The sequence below is a fragment of the Piliocolobus tephrosceles genome, chromosome 19 (assembly GCF_002776525.5).
Source record: "Piliocolobus tephrosceles isolate RC106 chromosome 19, ASM277652v3, whole genome shotgun sequence".
Classification (NCBI taxonomy): Eukaryota; Metazoa; Chordata; class Mammalia; order Primates; family Cercopithecidae; genus Piliocolobus; species Piliocolobus tephrosceles.
This window is the reverse complement of record NC_045452.1, coordinates 23,513,739-23,533,523: the sequence shown is the minus strand read 5'-3', so window position 1 is coordinate 23,533,523 and position 19,785 is coordinate 23,513,739. Positions and strand designations below refer to the sequence as shown.

General features: G+C 44.9%; 2 protein-coding genes across 7 annotated transcripts in view; both read right to left on the bottom strand.

Moving 5' to 3' along the window:
• The window catches only part of SEPTIN3 (septin 3), a 429,247-nt gene that overhangs the window by 342,883 nt on the left and 66,579 nt on the right, over window positions 1-19,785 (bottom strand). The gene's annotated exons all lie outside the window — the stretch shown is intronic.
• Window positions 1-19,785, bottom strand: part of XRCC6 (X-ray repair cross complementing 6) — a 38,615-nt gene that overhangs the window by 6,308 nt on the left and 12,522 nt on the right. The window contains exons 4-11 of the mRNA XM_023221870.2: window positions 16,876-17,014; window positions 16,357-16,611; window positions 15,344-15,527; window positions 12,147-12,333; window positions 8,630-8,798; window positions 5,789-5,950; window positions 2,531-2,660; window positions 1,245-1,345 (exon numbers count right to left, since the gene is read on the bottom strand). Coding sequence (XP_023077638.1) covers window positions 1,245-1,345; window positions 2,531-2,660; window positions 5,789-5,950; window positions 8,630-8,798; window positions 12,147-12,333; window positions 15,344-15,527; window positions 16,357-16,611; window positions 16,876-17,014 — 1,327 coding nt within the window. The remainder of the gene's footprint in view (window positions 1-1,244; window positions 1,346-2,530; window positions 2,661-5,788; window positions 5,951-8,629; window positions 8,799-12,146; window positions 12,334-15,343; window positions 15,528-16,356; window positions 16,612-16,875; window positions 17,015-19,785) is intronic.

The window sequence follows — 19,785 nt, the reverse complement described above, 5'->3', positions numbered from 1 at the left end:
CAGGACTTTCCATGAACTGATAGGGCTGGATGCCAGAACGTAAGGAGTTGAGACCCTGGGAATGGAATAGCTGTGGACTAAAGAGAATGGTTGTGTTCTGAGCACTTACTGAGTGTCAGGGCCTACATTTTGTTAACACCTTGTTAAGAACAATATCATTATCCACATTTTACCAAAAATGAAACCAAGTCTCAGAGGGATTAAGTAATATCCCCAAAGCTACTCAATTTAGTAAGCAGCAGAGCTGAGATTCAAATAGACATCAGTCACCTCCAAAGCCTGTGCCCTAAACTACCTTGCTAGGCACTAGGCCACCACTTCTGAATTTGCCTAAGGCCTGAAAGGAGGAAATGGGCCGTTTCGCTCAAAACGTTTCTTCCACCAGATACAGCTAAGCAGGCACCACAGTAACAATGGTCCAATAACTCTTCCGCTTTTAACACTGGGGCTATTTTGTCTAATGTAAAAGAGATCATTCTGAGACCAGTCCGGCCATCATGGCGAAATCCCATCTCTACTAAAAATACAAAAATCAGCTGGGCGGGGGCCAACTACTCGGGAGACTGAGGCACGAGAAGAGCTTGAACCCAGGAGGCAGAGGTAGGCCGGGAGTGACTGGATTCTAAACCCAAATCCACCACTCATTTCCTCTTGTATTATTTTTGCTCGTTTGTTTTGTTTTTTGAGACGGCGTCTCGCTCTGTCACCAGGCTGGAGTGCAGTGGTGCGATCTCGGCTCACTGCAACCTCTACCTCCTGGGTTCAACCGATCCCCGTCTCAGCCTCCCAAGTAGCTGGGACTACAGGCCCACGCCACCACAACCAGCTAATTTTTTTCATTTTTAGTAGAGCTAGAGTTTCACCATGTTGGCCAGGATGGTCTCAATCTCTTGACCTCGTGATTGACCTGCCTCAGCCTCCCAAAGTGCTGGGATTACAGGTGTGAGCCCCACCATGCTGGGCCTCTTACATTATTTTTTAACTTTCACTAGCAGGTAGTCACAGAGTGGCTTAGTTCAGAGGCAGTCTCAGGAGCCTGGCACTCTCCTCCTCTCACTACAGAACCAGTCAAATCTGTTCCCTGGCTGTTTAAGCTGGTCTAGAAAAGCTCCCAAAAACAGGGGGTCTGGGCAATGAGGTTAAGTGTTTAAAGAGTACTGGGAAATGCACCTAAATTACTGGTTCAGAGTGGAACCAGTAAGAAAGCCTCCCATGAAAAGAACTACTCGATTCAACCTCCTTACATGTCAGGTCCACTGCTTGTTCCGGCTCCATCAAATCCAAAGCCAAGGCCTCCAGGTTCCTGAAGTGCTGCTGCAACACGGGGTTCTCAAAGCTGTCACTTCTGTTAAAACAATAATATAACTCAATTGAAACATGACAATTTAAACATTGAAAAAATAAGAATAAATAAAACCACCTGAGATACTACGGGTCCGGGGTTAGCTGAGAAAAACACCCCAAGTAAAACAGTTGAGGTCAGGTGCAGCAGCTCATGCCTGTAATCCCAGCACTTTGGTAGGCCAAGGTAGGCGGAATGTTTGAGTTCAGCAGTTCGAGACCAGCTTGGGCAACATGGTGAGACCCTGTCGCTACAAAAAATTTAAAAATCAGCCAGGCATGCTGGTGTACGCCTGTGATCCCAGCTACTCAGAAGGCTTAGGTAGGAAGACTGCCTGAGTCCAGGAGATCGAGGCTGCAGTGAGCCATGACCATGCCACTGTACCCCAGCCCGGATGGCAGAGCCAGACTTCGTCTCAAGTCAATTTAAAAAGCAAACCTGACTGGGCACCCTGGCTCACGCCTGTACCAGCACTTTGAGAAGCTGAGGCGGGCGGATGGTTTGAGCACAGGAGTTTGAGACCAGCTGGGCAACATGGTGAAACCCCATCTCTACAAAAAATACAAAAATTAGTCAGGCGTGGTGGTGCAAGGCTATGGTCCCAGCTACTCTGGAGTCTGAGATGTGAGAATCACCTGAGCCCAGGGAGGTCAAGGCTGCAGTGAGCTACGATACCACCACTGCACTCAAACCTGGGTGACAAACCCTGTCTCAAAATAATAATAATTAAAAATTTTTTTAAATGTTATGTGAAAACAATTATGTTTAATGTGCCATTATGCAGGCTTTGAGAGTTGGTCTACTATATATGTGAGAGGGAATGACTTGAATTAATCATTTTTTTTAAGCCTGTAACAATTTACACCAGATTTATTTACTTTTGCTCATTGTGGAATAACACACACAAGCAAGGAGAAGGGCGACTAAGAATCCCGCTATTTTTTTTGAATTTGTTCAACCAACTAATCTGGCTAAGTATAGCACAACACAGCAACCAGAAAATCCCAGAGTCTCCAATATAATAAAAGCTTCCATTATCTATATGGCTTTCAAAAAACTATTAATAACAAGTAGTAATCTGTCAGTTTGCTGAAGAGTAGTGCCATTCTCTTGGCCTATGCCCAAGCTAAATTTTTAATAAGACTTTCAACTCCCGAGGCAGTTCCAGAAGGCTTGAGATTGACTCACCTGTATGTGAAGCGAAGCTTCTCAACGATAGCCTTCATCTTGTCCACCTGCTCTGGAGTTGCCGTGATTTTTTCAGTAAAGGGCATCTTCCTTTTATCATCAGCAAAGGGTAAAAAGACCAGCTGGAAGCCTTAAGAAGGGAGATAAATTTTCTTTGATTTGACTTCAAGTGTTGCAGTCACTTGTTTCTCAGCTCCAAACTCCTCCTATGTCCTGCGGTGCTGGGGCCGGGGCCCTGTAGGCCCTATTTCTCGAACTTCCCCAGCTGGTTTTTGTTATTATCTGCCTAACAGACTCCCTCTGCATTTTCCAGAGGACTGCAAGGGAGGAGGGGTGCCCCTTCCTGTATACAGTAGATCCCTTATCCCTGGGGAATATGTTTGAAGAACCCCCGGAGGATACCTGAAACCTCCGACAGTACCAAACCTGACTGCCATCAATTGAAACATGTTTCTGTCCATGTTGTACATTCATACATCTAGTATTTAATGCTTTTTTCTTTTTCTTTTCCTTTTTTTGAGATGGAGTTTCACTCTTGTCGCCCAGACTGGAGTGCAATGGCACAATCTCGGCTCGCTGCAACCTCCGCCTCCCAGGTTCAAGCGGTTCTCCTGCCTCAGCCTCCTGAATAGCTGGGATTACAGGTATGCGCCACCACACCCAGCTAATTTTTGTACTTTTAGTAGAGACAGGGTTTCGTCATGTTGGTCAGGATGGCCTCAAACTCCTGATCTCAGGGGATCTGCCCACCTCGGCCTCCCAAAGGACTGCGATTACAGGCGTGAGCCACTGCGCCCAGCCTTCATTTTTTTTTTTTTTGAGACAGGGTCTTGCTATTACCCAGGCTGGAATGCAGTGGTGTGATCACAGCTTACCATAGCCTCTACCTCTCAGACTCAAGTTGCCTATTAAGTAGCCGAACTACAGGTGAACGCCACCACACCTGGCTAATTTTTTGTATTTTTTTGCAGAGAAGGAGTTTCACCATGTTGCTCAGGCTGGTCTCAAATTCCTGGGCTCAAGTGATCCATCTGCCTCAGCCTCCCAAAGTGCTAGGATTATAGGCATTAGCCACGGTGCCTGGCCTCCTTTTCTATTTTAACTAAGCACTTCTCATGTACTGTGGCAGTAACTTTTACAGTTTGAGGTGCAAGAGCAAAACCAGCTTGGGCCGGGCATGGTGGCTCATGTCGGCAAGCACAGCACTTGGGAGGCTGAAGCAGGACGATCACTTCAGCTCAGGAGTTCGAGACCAGCCTGGGCAACACAGTGAAACCTTGTCTCAATTTATGTAAAAAAAGGAAGGAAGAAAACTAAGATGAATTTCTTTTTTTTTTTTTTTTTTGAGACAGTCTTGCTCTGTCACCCAGGTTAGAGTGCAGTGGCATGATCTAGGCTCACTGCAAGTTCCACCTCCTGGGTTCACGCCATTCTCCTGCCTCAGCCTCCAGAGTAGCTGGGACTACAGGCGACCACCACCACACCCGGCTAATTTTTTGTACTTTTAGTAGAGATGGGGTTTCACCGTGTTAGCCAGGATGGTCTCAATCTCCTGACCTCGTGATCCACTTGGCTAGGCCTCCCAAAGTGCTGGGATTATAGGCGTGAGCCACCATGCCCGGCCACTAAGATGAAATTTCTTTTTCCTTCTTAACGATTTTGTGGATAGAAGACTCCTTCTTACCGTATATCTTAGCAACCTCAGTATATGATCTTTTTTTCTTCATTAAAGTCAACACCTCTCATCTTTTCATTTAAAAGAAGCACTTTATGACTTTCTCTTTAGTATATCCAAATTGCTAGCACCACATTTGTGCTTTGGGGCCATTATTAAATAAGGTGACCTGATCACAAGCACTGTAATACGTATTACACCTTGACAGTCAATCTGATAACCAACACAGCTACTAAGTGACTAACCTGTGGGTAGCATTTACAGTGGGAAGATGCTTAACAAATGGATGATTCCTGCCCCAGGTGGGAATTGCGCTTTTAAAGTTTTTCTGGAATTTTCCATTTAAAATTTTTGGACCATAGTTGACTATGGGTAACTGAAATTGCAGAAAGCAAAACTGTGGTTGTGGCCCTCCTGTATTTACTGTTCCTGTCTGTACTGCCCCAGCAGAGACCCTTTACCTGGCAGCAGTTGGTTCCAGTCTCTAGCTTTTTTGATACATCCAGAGCTAGCTGGACAGTGCCTCCTCCCTGGAGGGCTAAATCCTAGCTCCATGGGGGCCTCCTCTGAGCTTCACCCTCGCCCCTTTTTTCCTTACCCTCTACCACATGATAAATGAAACAGGTAAGGGTTAACAGGCTGATTTTAGTTCAATTACTGGCTGGTTCTGGAAGGACTAAAAAATCTAGGCCCTGTAACTAACTGCTGCTACCAGGTGAAAGCCTTTAACAATGCTGACCACACTGAGCAAACAGGAAGAAGCAAGTCCCTCACCTCTCCTCTGCCCTTTGGTCTCCCTCTAGCACCCACTATAGACACAGCCTGAGAGCCAGCTGTGAAAGATGAAATTAGGTCTGGATCATCTCAGCCTCAGCAGTGCAGAGCATAAAAGGGTGAATTTGGAGCCGAGAGGTAATAGCTTAGTAACTGAGCACTCCTGAACATGCTGAGGATCAAAGTTAAAACTACAGTAACTCATCTTAAATGTAAAACCACCCCAAGGGAAAGGTGCTCCAGAACCCCCATCTTTGTAGTTAAGAAATATTAAATAGAAAGGTTAAATTACTTGCCCACGTTGACCAGCTAACAAGCAGCAGAGATGGGCCCAAAACAAAAGCAAGCAGGCTTCCAGACACATAAGCACAAGATAAAGTCAAATCTGACTTTAAAATCCATGGTCTTTCCGCTATACCTATCTTGGTAAACCCCATGGTTGGTTTGTACAGGAACTAAACCAAACATTAGACATTACAAGGGTGTCAAACAATGGCTTTGGAAAGAAAGGCGTCGGCAGTGAGGTCCCAAGAACTTGTGTCAGTAACCTGCAAACAGTCCCCTAAGCAGACAGTTTTCTATCCCAGCTGCAGATCAGCCTTGTATGACTGCGCATGCTGTGCACCCCATAACCATATTTAGTGGCCTCACCTGTCTGTGCATTAAATTCACCCAAGAAAGCTTAAAAATAAACATTTTTAAGCCCCATTCCCAGAGACTATGGTTCAGTAGGTCTGCAATAGGAGCCCATGGATGATTCCAAAGTATGGGCAAGGTTCAGAAACCCTGGAAATATGTCTGCCACATACCTGGAGGAGTCACCTGAATTTTCTGGTCATCCAACTCTTCGTCCTGTGGCACCAAAGCCACAAAATAAGGAGGGATGTTCCTGCGGGGTGTGTATCTGCACAATGCTGCAACCTCCTTCTCCAGACACTTGATGAGCAGAGCACTGAACAGGGTTGAGCTCCCTAGAAAACAAAAAGCCCAGTGACCGGCCTCCTAAAAAGGTTTCCTTTCTTCTCTTTTAGCCCTACAGTTTCTCTTCCATTTTCTTTAAAGGGCTTATTTTATTATTTATTTATTCGAGACAGGGTCTCGCTCTGTCAACCAGGATAGAGTGCAGTGCTGCAATCACAACTCACTGCAGCCTTGACCTCCCTAGCTCAAGCAATCTTCCCACCTCTGCTTCGTGAATAACTGGGACTACAGTCATGCACCACCACACCCAGCTAGTTTTGAGAGTTTTTGTAGAGACAAGGTCTCTCTAAGTAACCCTCGCTGGTCTCCAACTCCTGGGCTCAACTGATCCTCCAGCCTCAGCCTCCCAAAGTGTTGGGATTACAGGCATGAGCCACCACACCAAGCCTTTAAAGGGCTTATAATATCTCAACAGGTAAGGGTTGGCGGACCCCCAGCTGAGGGGAAAACGGGGGCAGCAGAGACAGCGAAAGGAAAATTTTTAAAAGGAGTAAGAGATTTAGAAGCCGCAAACATTCCACTTAAAAAAGGGAATTATGGCCGGGCATGGTGGCTCATGCCTGTAATCCCAACACTTTGGGAGGTACAGGCGGGCGGATCACGAGGTCAGGAGTTTGAGACCAACCTGGCCAATATGGCGAAACCCCGTCTCTACTAAAAATACAAAAATTAGCTGGGCATGGTGGTGCGTGCCTATAGTCCCAGCTACTTGGGAGGCTGAGGCAGAAGAATCGCTTGAACCCAGGAGGCGGAGCTTGCAGTGAGCCAAGACCTCGCCACTGCACTCCAGCCTGGACAACAGAGCAAGACTGTTTCAAAACAAACAAACAAACAAACAAACAAAAAGAAAGTGAATTATTGGCCAGGTGAGGTGGCTCACGCTTACAGTCCCAGCACTCTGGGAGGCCAAGACAGGTGGATTGCTTGAGCCCAGGAGTTCGAGACCAGCCTGCCCAACACAACAAAACCCTGTCTCTACTAAAAATACAAAAGATTAGCTGGACGTGGTGGTGTGGGCCTGTAGTCTCAGTTGCTCGAGAGGCTGAGGTGGGAGAATCACCCGAGCCTGGGAGCTTGAGGCTACAGTGAGCCAAGATGGTGCCACCGGACTCCAGCCTGGGTGACACAGTGAGATTGTCTCCAAAAAAAAAAAAGTAAATTATTAATGTCAATTCACTTTTACTGACACTAGGTTAATGACATGACCCCAGTTACTAATGAAAACCAATTAAGTCAAATTTGGGGTGTTCATGAGCTGTAGCACAGAGGAAGAAAGGGTCTAGACTGCACAAATAAACACAATGGCAAGGTTCACATCCTCTTTAATTTCCAACACTAGAGAAAAAGTTGTGGGCTTATTTTGGTTTTGTTTGCTTTTTGCTCTCTCATCTGATGCTTCAAAGAATTACATGGGAAACTGTTTTTAAAAAGCTAAATTCCAGGCTGGACGTGGTGGCTCAGGCCTGTAATCCCAGCACTGTGAGAGGCCAAGGCGGGTGGATCACCTAAGGTCAGGAGTTTGAGACAAGCCTGGCCAACATGGTGAAACCCCATCTCTACTAAAAATACAGAATTTAGCCGGGCATGGTGGCGTACACCTGTAATCCCAGCTACTTGGGAGGCTCAGGCAGGAGAGTCGCTTGAACCCATGGGACGGAGGTTGCAGTGAGCCGAGACTGCACCACTTCACTCCAGCCTGGGCAACAACAACAACAACAACAAAAATAAAAATATAAATATAAATAAGGCCGGGCACAGTGGCTCACACCTATAATCTCAGCACTTTGGGAGGCCGAGATGGGTCAATCACGAGGTCGAGTTCGAGACCAGACTGGTCAAAAAGGTGAAACCCCATCTATACTAAAAATACAAAAATTAGCTACACGTGGTAGCGGGTTCCTGTAATCCCAGCTACTGGAGAGGCTGAGGAAGAAGAATCGTTTGAACCAGGAGGGCGGAGGTTGCAGTGAGCCGAGATCGCGCCATTGTACTCCAGCCTGGGTGACAGGGCGAGACTCTGTCTCAAAAATAAATAAATAAATAAATAAAAAGTAAATTAAAAAAAAATTTATAAAGCTAAATTCGACAGTCCTCATCCGTGAGGCTGATATTGCAGTGAGCCGAAATTGCACAATTGCACTCCACTCTGGGTGACAAGAGTAAAACTCCATCTCCAAAAAAAAAAAAAAAGAAATCTGTTAAACTTTCTTTATTCCCACATTTCCAAAATTTGAGCTTTAAACACTTTTTTTTTTTTTTTTTTTTGAGACAGTCCCACTCTATCGCCCAGGCTGGAATGCAGTGGTGTGATCTCATCTCACTACAACCTCTGTCTCTCAGGTTCAAGTGATTTTCGTGCCTCAGCCTCCCAGGTAGCTGGGATCACAGGCGCAAGCCACCAGATCTGGCTAAATTTTTTATTTTTAGTAGAGACGAGGTTTCACCATGTTGGCCAGGCTTGTCCTGACCTCACGTGATCCATCTGCCTTGGCCTTCCAAAGTGCTAGGATTACAGGCATGAGCCACTGCACCGGGCAGAGATTGAAACACTTTCAACATACTCTATTAACATCTCCTACACAGTGTCCAAGCAGTGCCCATTTATAAAGCGCTGCTCCATAAACTGCACTGTGTGTTAGAGTCACTCATCCATGGTCCACGCTACTTACCAATCACCAACGACTCCTCTGGGTACACGAACAGGGAGGGCCTCAGGTAATGGTGTTTCTTCAGCAGTACCAACGGCTTGAAACCCATGAGCATCAAACCTGGATCATCAAATCGTTTTAGCTCTTCTGTTTCCTCTTTCTCCAGTATAATCTGACGACTCCCATAGATCTGAAGGAGAACAACAAGGATCACATGGGAAGGCTACATGGAGATGCAAAATAACTGTAAGACGATGACACTAGCAAAGTTAAAATCAGCTCTCTTCAAAGGAGCAGGAAGATGGCTCGCCTGGCATATCCTCCTCCTCCAACAGGGAATTTACATTTATTGAGCGACTGTAGGTACTTTACATGTCAACTACTTTATCTTCTGTAACAATCCTAAGAGGTAGATGTTTAAACTGTTTTAGAGTGGGATTGTGTTTATGAATAGCCACTGCACTCCAACCTGGGCAACAGAGTGAGCTCCTCTTTGCAAAAACAATAAAATAGGCTGGGTGCAGTGCCTCATGCCTGTAATCCCAGCACTTTGAAAGGCTGAGGCAAGACTGTTTGAGCCCAGGAGTTCAAGACCAGCCTGGACAACATGGCAAGACCCTATCTGTATAAAAAAATTAAAAGCTGGGCACAGCAGTACACACCTGTGGTCCCAGATACTTGGGAGGCCAAGGCTGGAGGATCGCTTGAGCCCAAGAGTTCGAGGATGCAGTATGCCAAGATGGTGCCACTGTACTGCAGCCTGGGTACCAGAGCAACTCTATTCCCCCAACCCAAAAAAAGAAAAAAAAAATGAACTGACCTCCCAGCACCATCCCTGACACACAAAGCATACTTAAACCTATTTATTTATTATTATTATTATTATTTGAGATGCAGTTTCTGTCACAATGTCACTGGCATGCAGTGGCATGATCTCGGCTCACTGCAACCTCTGCCTCCCAGGTTCAAGTGATTCTCCTGCCTCAGCCTCCTGAGTAGCTGGGATTACAGGTGTGAGCCACTATGCCCAGCCCAAACCACATCTACTTATTAAATGAGAGGACCTATGTCAGGTACTGTGCTAGGTCTCAATGTGATAGGCAGAGACACACACATGTAAGCTCTACTTCCAAGGCAGGGCACAGTAGCTCATGCCTGTAATCCGAATACTTTGCAAGGCCAAGGAGGCTGGATCATTTGAGCCCAGGAATTCAAGACCAGCCTGGGTAACATGGTGAGATCCTGTCTCTACCAAAAAAACAAATAGCCAGGTGTGGTGGCATGAGCCTGTAGTCCCAGCCACCCCAGGTGGCTAAGGTGGGAGGATCAACTGAATCCAAGAGGTTGAGGCTACAGTGAACCATGATGGCACTACTGCAAAGATTATTATTTATATTGTTTGGGGAGAGAGAGAGAGAAAGAAATACACACACACATACATACATATATATCTTTTTTTTTTTTTGTACTCTTCCCCAGGCTGTGCACCACCATGCCTGGCTAATTTTTAGTTTTTTTGTAGAGACAGGGTCTCGCTATGATGCCCAGGGTGATCTCAAACTCCTGGGTTCAAGTGATCCTCCTGTTTCAGCCTCCCAAAGTGCATGAGCCACCGTATCCAATGATGTCTGTATTTGATCCTGGATATGTGATTAATAACAGCTTAGTACCAGATTCAAATTTGGGTTTTATGAACAAAAGAAGAACTCAAGGTTTTTTCAAACATACCGGATCAAGAAAGAAACTCAGTGACCAGAGACCTACTGCCTATGAATAAATCAATATAAAAAATTAGTTACTTCCAAAACGGAAGAGAAAATTTCTTGTCTCTTTCTCCTTCAAAGAGTAGGGCAAAACTCTCTGGCTTGAATTTGTGCTCATGGGTTGAATCAAAACTAGTATTTTAGTCATCTTATAGGCCCTAAACTTATGTAAAATCTCAGATTCTTTCACATTTTGCATAAAGGAAGGATGACTCATTCAATTTTAACTTTCAATGTTAAATCTCTCTATAGACTGAGCAAAGGTAAGAGGATGAGGAAAGACAATGTTCTGTGTCCTGCGTCTTTCAGATGCAGAAAGGGAAATGTATGCCATCCTAAGGCACAGGAAAAATATCACTAGCAAAAATAAATTATCTCCCTAAAAAAACGAGTTCATGTCACACTTCATACTTTCCCTAACTCCTCATCTCCTTAATTAACTGTAAAGTATTTTATGCTATTGTACCTGAGGCAAGACTGTTAGACTGACAGCATCAGTCTGAGTGATGAAGGGGTGAGGTTTTCACTGATATCTCTTTCAGACACTGGCCCAGTTTAACTTTCTAGCTATCAAAATATCACTGATCCAGACGCCACAGTCCCAAAGAGTTAAGTCTTTGTGTTTTAACAGGTTAGCAAGAAGATGCACGTGGTTCATTCAAGTGTAGTGGTGTTTATAACTAATTGATCACAACCAGTTACAGATTTCTTTGTTCCTTTTCCACTCCCATTGCTTCACTTGAGAAACAAAAAAAGGGGAAGGGAGGGGAGGGGAGGAGAGGGGACGAGAGGGGACGGGAGGGGACGGGAGGGGATGGGAGGGGATGGGAGGGGAGGGGAGAAAGAAAAGGGAAGGGGAAGAAAAGGAAAGATGCACATATGAAAGTTATTTAACTGGTCAGCCTGATCAATGTCTCTCCTCCTTGTTAACTCTTCAGCGGGAGAAAATTCAGTAAGAAAGCATCTTGGGTTAGGTGTGGTGATTCACATCTATAATCCCAGCTTGGGTTAGGTGTGGTGATTCACATCTATAATCCCAGCACTTTAGGAGGCTAAAGCAGGAGTACTGCTTGAGCCTAGGAGTTCAAGGCCAGCCTGAGCAACATAGTGAGCTCTCATCTCAATCAATCAATCAATCAATCAATCAATCAATCAATAAAGGCCGGGCACAGTGGCTAATGTCTTTAATCCCAGCACCCCAGCACTTTGGGAAGTCAAAGTGGGAGGATTACTTAAGACCAGGAGTTTGACACCAACATAGTGAGACATGTCTCTTTTATTCTGAGACAGAGTTACGCTCTTGCTGCCCAGGCTGGAGCGCAATGGCGTGATCTCGGCTCACCGCAACCTCTGCCTCCCAGGTTCAAGCGATTCTCCTGCCTCAGCCTCCTGAGTAACTAGGATTACAGGCACGCACCACCATACCCAGCTCATTTTGTATTTTTAGTAGAGATGGGGTTTCTCCATGTTGGTCAGGCTGGTCTTGAACTCCCGACCTCAGATAATCCACCCACCTTGGCCTCCCAAAGTGCTGGGATTACAGGCGTGAGCCACTGTGCCCAGTTGACCCAGTCTCTTAAAAAATAAATAAATTAGCTGGGTGTGATGTCACACGCCTGTGATCCCAGCTACTTGGGAGGCTGAGACTAAAGGATCATTTGAGCCCAGGAGGTCAAGGCTGTAGTGAGTCATGCTTATCCCACTGCACTCCAGCATGGGCAACACAATGAGACCCGGTCTCAAAGACAACAACAACAAAAGGCATCTCTACCTACCTGAGACCTCTTGGTATCGCTAGGCAGAAGCAAACCACCTGTACTCGTATTAAAGGTCCGGGTCTTGGTTTTCACTGGTTCATTTGTTTCCCGATACAGCTTTATTGGAGGAGGCTTGAGAGCCTTCTGGACCAGATTATAAACGCCCACAGAGATCACTATATCTTTGTTGAGCTTCAGCTTTAACCTGAGGGAGTGAAAAATGAAAGAGCATGAACTTAAAGACTGCACTTTTCTAAAATTCCCTCGTAACACCAAAGCTTCACTGTTTTATTCTCTCCAATAATCCTAAGCTCTCAAAATATAAATATGCTTTTTAATAATACAATCGAATTTGCTATAATACCACCTCAGAATCTATGCCACAATATATTAGCTACTTAAAATAATGACAAAGAATGTACTACAGATTGAGTATCCCTTTGCAAAATGCTTGCTTAGGACCAAAAATGTTTCAGATTTTTTTTTTGGACTATTTCCATTTTATGTACTTACTGTTTGAATATTCCTAACCCAAAAATCTAACACCCATAATGCTCCAATAAGCACTTCCTTTGAGCATCGGTGCTCAAAAAAGTTTCAGATTGTAGAGCATTTCTAATTTTGGATTTTCAGATTAGAAACACTCAACCCGTATAATAAAATGATAGTTTGTATTAAGCACAGCACTATACCAATCACCTCACAGCTAGTCTCTCATTTAATCATAATAGCCCTGTAAGTCCTGTACTGGTTGTCTCGTCTTTTTTTGTTTTTTTTTTTTTTTGAGACAGAGTCTCACACTGTTGCTTGGGCTGGAGTGCAGTGGCGTCATTGACCTCAGTTCACTGCAACCTCTGCCTCCCGGGTTCAAGTGATTCTCCTGCCTCAGCCTCCCAAGTAGCTGGGATTATAGGCACCCACCAAGACATCCAGCTAATTTCTTTTTATTTTAGTAGAGATGGTGTTTCACCATGTTGGCCTGGCTGGTCTTGAACTCCTGACCTTGTGATTCACCCGCATGGCCTCCCAAAGTGCTGGGATTACAGGTGTGAGCTACCATGCTTGGCCTCGTCTCTATTTTTCTAGGATCCCTTCCCTCTGCTTTGAAGAATAAAGACCCATCATGCCGGGTGCGGTGGCTTAGGCCTTTAATCCCAGGTCAGGAGTTCAAGACCATCCTGGCTAACAAGGTGAAACCCCGTCTCTACTAAAAAAACAAAAAAAACTAGCCGGATGTGGTGGTGGGCGCCTGTAGTCCCAGCTACTCAGGTGGCTGAGGCAGAAGAATGGCATGAACACAGGAGGCAGAGCTTGCAGTGAGCCGAGACCGCACTGCACTCCAGCCTGGGCAACAGGGTAAGACTGTCTCCAAAAAAAAAAAAAAAAAAAAGAATCTAGCAATCTGGTTTCTATTGGTCTCAGGTTTATAAGAAATCAGAGGCTGGGCGCAGTGGCTCACGCCTGTAATCCCAGCACTTTGGAAAGTCGAGGCGGGCGGATCACAAGGTCAGGAGGTTGAGACCATCCTGGGTAACATGGTGAAACCCCATCTCTACTAAAAATACAAAAAATTAGCCAGGTGTGATGGCAGGTGCTTGTAGTCCCAGCTACTCGGGAGGCTGAGGCGGGAGAATGGCGTGAACCCGGGATGCGGAGCTTGTAGTGAGCCAAGATCGCACCACTGCACTCTAGCCTGGGCGACACAGCGAGATTCAGTCTCAAAAAAAAAAAAAAAGAAATCAGAACGACACAATTTTAACAACAATGATAATAACTAACATTTATGAGTTTTTGCTCCCTAACAGGCTCTGTTTTCTAAGTGCTCTTCATTAACTCTTCATAGTAACCTAATGAGGCAGGTATTGTTGTCCCCAATTTACAGAGAAGAATAAAGCAAACAATGCACACTCATGTGCCACTAACATTTTGGTCAACAATGGGGCACATATACAATGATGGTCTCTTAAGATGATAATGGAGCTCAAAATTTCCTATCACCTACTGACATCACAGTTGTCGTAAAGTTTGTCACACAAGGCATCACTCGTGCATCTGTAGCGATGCTGTGTAAACAAACCTACTGTGCTGCCAGTTATATAAAAGTATGCAGTCATGTCCTAGGCCTTCACATTCACTCACTACTCACCCAGAGCCACTTCCAGTCTTGTAAGTTCCATTCATGTTAAGTGCCCTGTGCAGGTATACCGTTTATCTTTATACCATATTTCCTTTTTTTTTGAGAGGGAGTCTCACTCTGTCACCAGGCTGGAGTACAGTGGCATGATCTTGGCTCACTGCAACCTCTGCCTCCCGGGTTCAAGAGATTCTCAGCCTCCTGAGTAGCTGGGACTACAGGCACGCATCACCACGTCCAGCTAATTTTTGCATTTTTAGTAGAGACGAGGTTTCACCATGTAGCCCAGGATGGTCTCGATCTCTTGACCTCGTGATCCACCTGCCTCAGCATCCCAAAGTGCTGTGATTGCAGGGCATGAGCCACCGCATCTGGCCTGTCACAATTTTATTGTATCTTTTCTATACCTTTAGATATATTTAGATACACAAATACCATTGCCTACAGTAAACAGTATGGTAATATGCTATACAGGTTTGTGGCCTAAGAGCAATAGGATAACCACATAGCCCAGGTATGTAGTAGGCTGTACTCTCTGGGTGTGTGAAATACCCTCCATGTTTGCACAATGACAAAATAGTGTAATGATGCAATTCTAAGAAGGTATCCCCAGGATTAATTAACACATTACTGTGCTAGTGAGTACAGCTGAGGATACTCTTAGACCATAACTGTTTACCCCCAGGAAATGGAGGGCTGTGTTATTTTAGAGAAATATCATGCCAGCTCTTGCCAGAGATAAAGCAGCAAATTGCTTCTGCTATCCTGAAATAAAGCAAGTGTTTTAGAGGAATACAATGAGGCAGTGGCACAGTTAAGTAGCCAGGCAGGTCAAAGCAATGTATTGCTTCTGGTTTGTTAAGGGATGTGTAGCAGTGCATTGCTTCTGATTTTTTTTTTTTTTTTTCCAGGTAGAGAGAGGGTCTTGCCATGTTGCCCAAGCTGGTCTTAAACTCCTAGGCTCAAGCAATCCACCCGCCTTGGCCTCCCAAAGTGTTGGAATTACAGGTGTGAGCCACTGCGCCCAGCCTGCTTCTGATATAAGGGCAGTGTAGGCAGGTGACCCAGGCTGAGTGCACACCTGCTGAGTGCTCGCTTCCTGGTCTCCTTGGCGCGAACCTTCCGCAACAGGTCTTCTAGCTTGCTGGATTCCTCAAAGTGAACCCTGAGGTCCTCATCCTCTGCTATGCTGATGATATCTCTGTAGAACAAGGATATGTCAAAGCCCCCAGGTTTCTTCAGGTGCATCAAGTCAAGGAAGATGCCTATTGCAAGGGTAAACAAAAGTGAGGGAGGAAAAAACAATTTTTAGCAAGTGAGAAGTTCTTCAAGTTAAAACTGAAACATGCATTTAAAAGCTCCCTGAAAATTAGACTACTAACATTTTCAGGACTTAGAGAAAGTGGCTAAGGAAATCAACTGCTATAATGACTTCAGACAACTTTTCAAATAATCACCATTCATGGTAATATGAAAGTCAATACAACTGGCCAGGTGCAGTGGCTCACACCTATAATCCCCAGAACTTTGGGAGGGTCAGGTGGTGGATCATCTGCGGTTCAGAGTTCGAGACCAGCCTGGTCAACGTGGTGAACCCCATCTCTACTAAAAATACAAAAATTAGCTGGGCACGGTGGCTCATGCCTGTAATTCCAGCTACTTGGGAGGCTGAGGTAGGTGAATCACTTGAACCTGGAAGGCGGAGGCTGCAGTAAGCCAAGATTGTGCCACTGCACTCCAGCCTGGGAAACACAGTGAGACTCCGTCTCAAAAAAAAAAGGCAACACAATCTTGTTCTGACGGAGTCCTTCAGATAGCTAATGGTATGGCCATCTGCAGCGTCAATGTTACACAGCTGTCTTCTCCTGGCTTCACTTTATTTTTTCATTTTACTCTAAATGGTAAAAAGCAAATGCTTGAAGTCAGGTACACAGAAAGCAATAAAACTGCACTAGGCACAATGGCACAAGCCTATACTCCCAGCTACTTTGGAGGCTGAGGCTGAGCCAAGACTCCTGAACCCCTAAAACAACAACAACAGCAGCAATAACAATAATTAAGTGCCAATTTAAGAGAACAGGAAAATATGCCCACCTGTATCTCGGAGATCACCTGCTTTGGTCCTGGCCCGGCTGGCTTTGGCACTGTCATTGCCATGAGGGTTGTCTTCGTTGGTGAACAGCATGATCCTCTTATGACTCATCTTGAATTGGACATCACTAAAGAGGTTGGCACAGACCCACAGCACTTCACTGAGTGAGTAGTCAGATCCGTGGCCCATTAGGTCTTGGAAACGTTTTTGTCCCTGCTGCCCCTTAAACTGGTCAAGCTCCAGAATTCGTTTTGCACCTGATCAGAGGCAGTAAGTCAAATGGAAGGAAAAATCAGAAGAATGTCAGTGGTTGCCTTTACCACAAGGCTAACAGAAGGACCCTTTCTCACCCCAGAGCTGTTTAACCCATTTAACAAAGTCCACATCGAGCAAGGTCCCCTTATGCAGGAAAGCAAACTCCTATACAAGATGTAACTTGCTTCCTTCTCCACACTCCTCTTTGTTCAGAGTACTGACATTCTCATATATAAGGGAAAAGCTGATCTTAGAATATTACTGACCCGGATTATCCAGCTCCTGTAAGACGTAAATATTTTTAAAATTCACTGAATTTTTGTCTTTCTCGGTACCATAGAACACCACAGCCAGGAGATCTCGATCACTGCTTATGATCTTACTGATGTACACACTTTGGATACACTGAAAAAAATAAAAATTCAATATTTACTTACCATTAAATGTAAGCTCCATAAGTGCTCAGTACCTATTAGTTGCTCAAAATATATTTGCTGAATTTGTACATGGCACTAAAATACGGCATGACCCCTACCTTCAGGAGTAATGAATCAGTGAGAGTAATGGACATAAATATCAAATTTTAACAAAAACCAGAATGCAGTAAGTATACATCAGAAGTATAATCAGTCCCTGCCATAGAAATCAGAGAATTAATAATATGTATATTCAGGTCAGGCACAGTGGCTCACATCTATAGTAATCCCAGCACTTTGGGAGGCCGAGGTGGGAGAGTCACTTGAGCCCAGGAGTTTGAGACCAACCTGGACAACATAGTGAGACTCCATCTCTACAAAACAAAAAACAAAAAAATTAGCTGGGTATGGTGGCACAGGGTACCAGTTACTTGGGAGGCAGAGGTGAAAGATCGCTTGACCCCTGGAGGTGAAGGCTGCAGTAAGCAGAGATCGCACCACTACAGTCCAGCCTGGGCAACAGAGTGAGACACTGTCTAAAGAAAAAAGAAAAGTATCAGAGGGAGGAAACTGGGCTATGGGAGTTGGGGGGAAGCCAAGCATTGGAATCAGAAAACCTGGAGTTGAGTCCTACTGATGTCACTTACTTAACTGGCTGAATTTGGATATATCATGTGATCTTTCAAGTACCCTGGTATCAGGAAACAGAGTTTATATATACAGATGGCCCTCCATATCTGCTAGTTCTGCATCTATGTATTCAACCAACCTCAAATCTCAAATATTCAGGAAAGACAAAGAAATTCCACAGTTTCAAAAAGCAAAACCTGAATTTGCCATGTGTCAAGTACTACAACGAACCCATGTGAATGAAGTGATGCATAGGCATTGTATTAGGTACTATGAGTAACCTAGAGATGACTTAAAATATAGCGGAGGATGTGTCTAGGTTATATGCAAATACCATGCCATTTTATTTAAGGGACTTGGGCATCCTCAGATTTTGGAATCCACAGGGAGTCCTGGAACCAATTCCCTCAATAACAAGGGATGACTACATAAAATAATTACAATGCTAAGTAAATGTGACCTGAAAATAAGTCAGTAACTACCAGTAAGAGCATCCTTGAAATGAAATTGCTTAACCACACAGTTAAAGACATCAGTATTCCAGTAACAGGAAAGGTCTATCCCTCATATAAACTAATGTCAGCATCTGATAAATCAGGTCTCATAAGAGTTTGTCAGTTCAGCCGGGCATGGCAACTCATGTCCATAATCCCAGCACTTTGGGAGGCCAAGGCGAGTGGATGACGAGGTCAGGGGTTCGAGACCGTTCTGACCAACATGGTGAAACTCCGTCTCTACTAAAAACACAAAAATCAGTTGGGTGTGGTGGCATGTGCCTGTAATCCTAGCTACTCAGGCGGCTGAGGCAGAAGAATCGCTTGAACTCAGGAGGTGGATGTTGCAGTGCGCTGACATTACGCCACTGCACTCCAGCCTGGGTGACAGAGTGAGACTCTGTCTCAAAAAAAGGAAAAAAAAAAAAAAGTTCATCAGTTCTAGGGGCCTATTTAATTCTGGAGCACTAACAAAATTATGTCTTGAGGCCAAGTACAGTGGCTCACACCTGTAATCCCAGAACCTTGGGAGGTCAACACAGGCGGATTGCTACAGAAGTCTGAAACCAGCCTGGGCGACAGGGCAAAACAATGTCTCTACAAAAAACAAAAAAAATTAGCTGGGCATGAACGTGCTTGTAGTTCCAACTACTCAGCTACTTAGGGATGCTGAGGCAGGAGGATCACCTGAGCACAGGAGGTCAAGGCTGCAGTGGGCAGAGACCATGCCACTGTACTCCAGCCTAGGTGACAGAGCGAGACCCTGTCTCAAAAAAAAAAAAAAAAAAAATTTAAGTTTTGGAACCTGCAAAGCTGAGGAATAAACCAACCATGGTGATCCCCTTGTCCTGCCTGAGCTCCAGCTGGCATTCGTCCACAGCTATTCTCTCCTTAAATGCAGAATGTGTCCTATAGCTAGTCATTGACAACAATCCACATGGCAAGTAGTCTTTTCCATAAATATTTTAATCTACTCTGAGGAGGCCGGGCGCGGTGCCTCACACCTGTAATACCAGCACTTTGGGAGGCCGAGGCGGGTGGATCACAAGTTCAGGAGATCGACACCACGGTGAAACCTCGTCTCTACTAAAAATACAAAAAAGTAGCCGGGCGCAGTGGCGGGCACCTGTAGTCCCAGCTACTCGGGAGGCTGAAGCAGGAGAATGGCGTAAACCCGGGAGGCAGAGCTTGCAGTGAGCTGAGATCGCACCACTGCACTCCAGCCTGGTGGACAGAGCGAGACTCCATCTCAAAAAAAAAAAAAAAAATCTACTCTGAGGAGTCTACAAACTTTTAAAAGAATTTGGTAAGGGCTCCTTCTAGGTTCTAAAAATTAAAAACAAAAACTAAAACAGAATTTCAAAAAATGTTTTCTATTGCTTATCAAATACTGAATACTTATTATTGGTTATCAAATTGTGCTCATCTATGAATGTCTCATTTCCTTGCTACCTAATACTACATTTTCTTCTGAGGTCTTCAGGCATCAGGGTTCCATTAACTCTCTGAAATTACAAGTACAATTGTGAGTACTATCTTTTTTGAGGGGAAGGTATGTAGCTGTCATCATATCCTCAAAGAGGTCCACGGTTGGCCGGGCGCGGTGGCACATGTCTGTAGTCCCAGCACTTTGGGA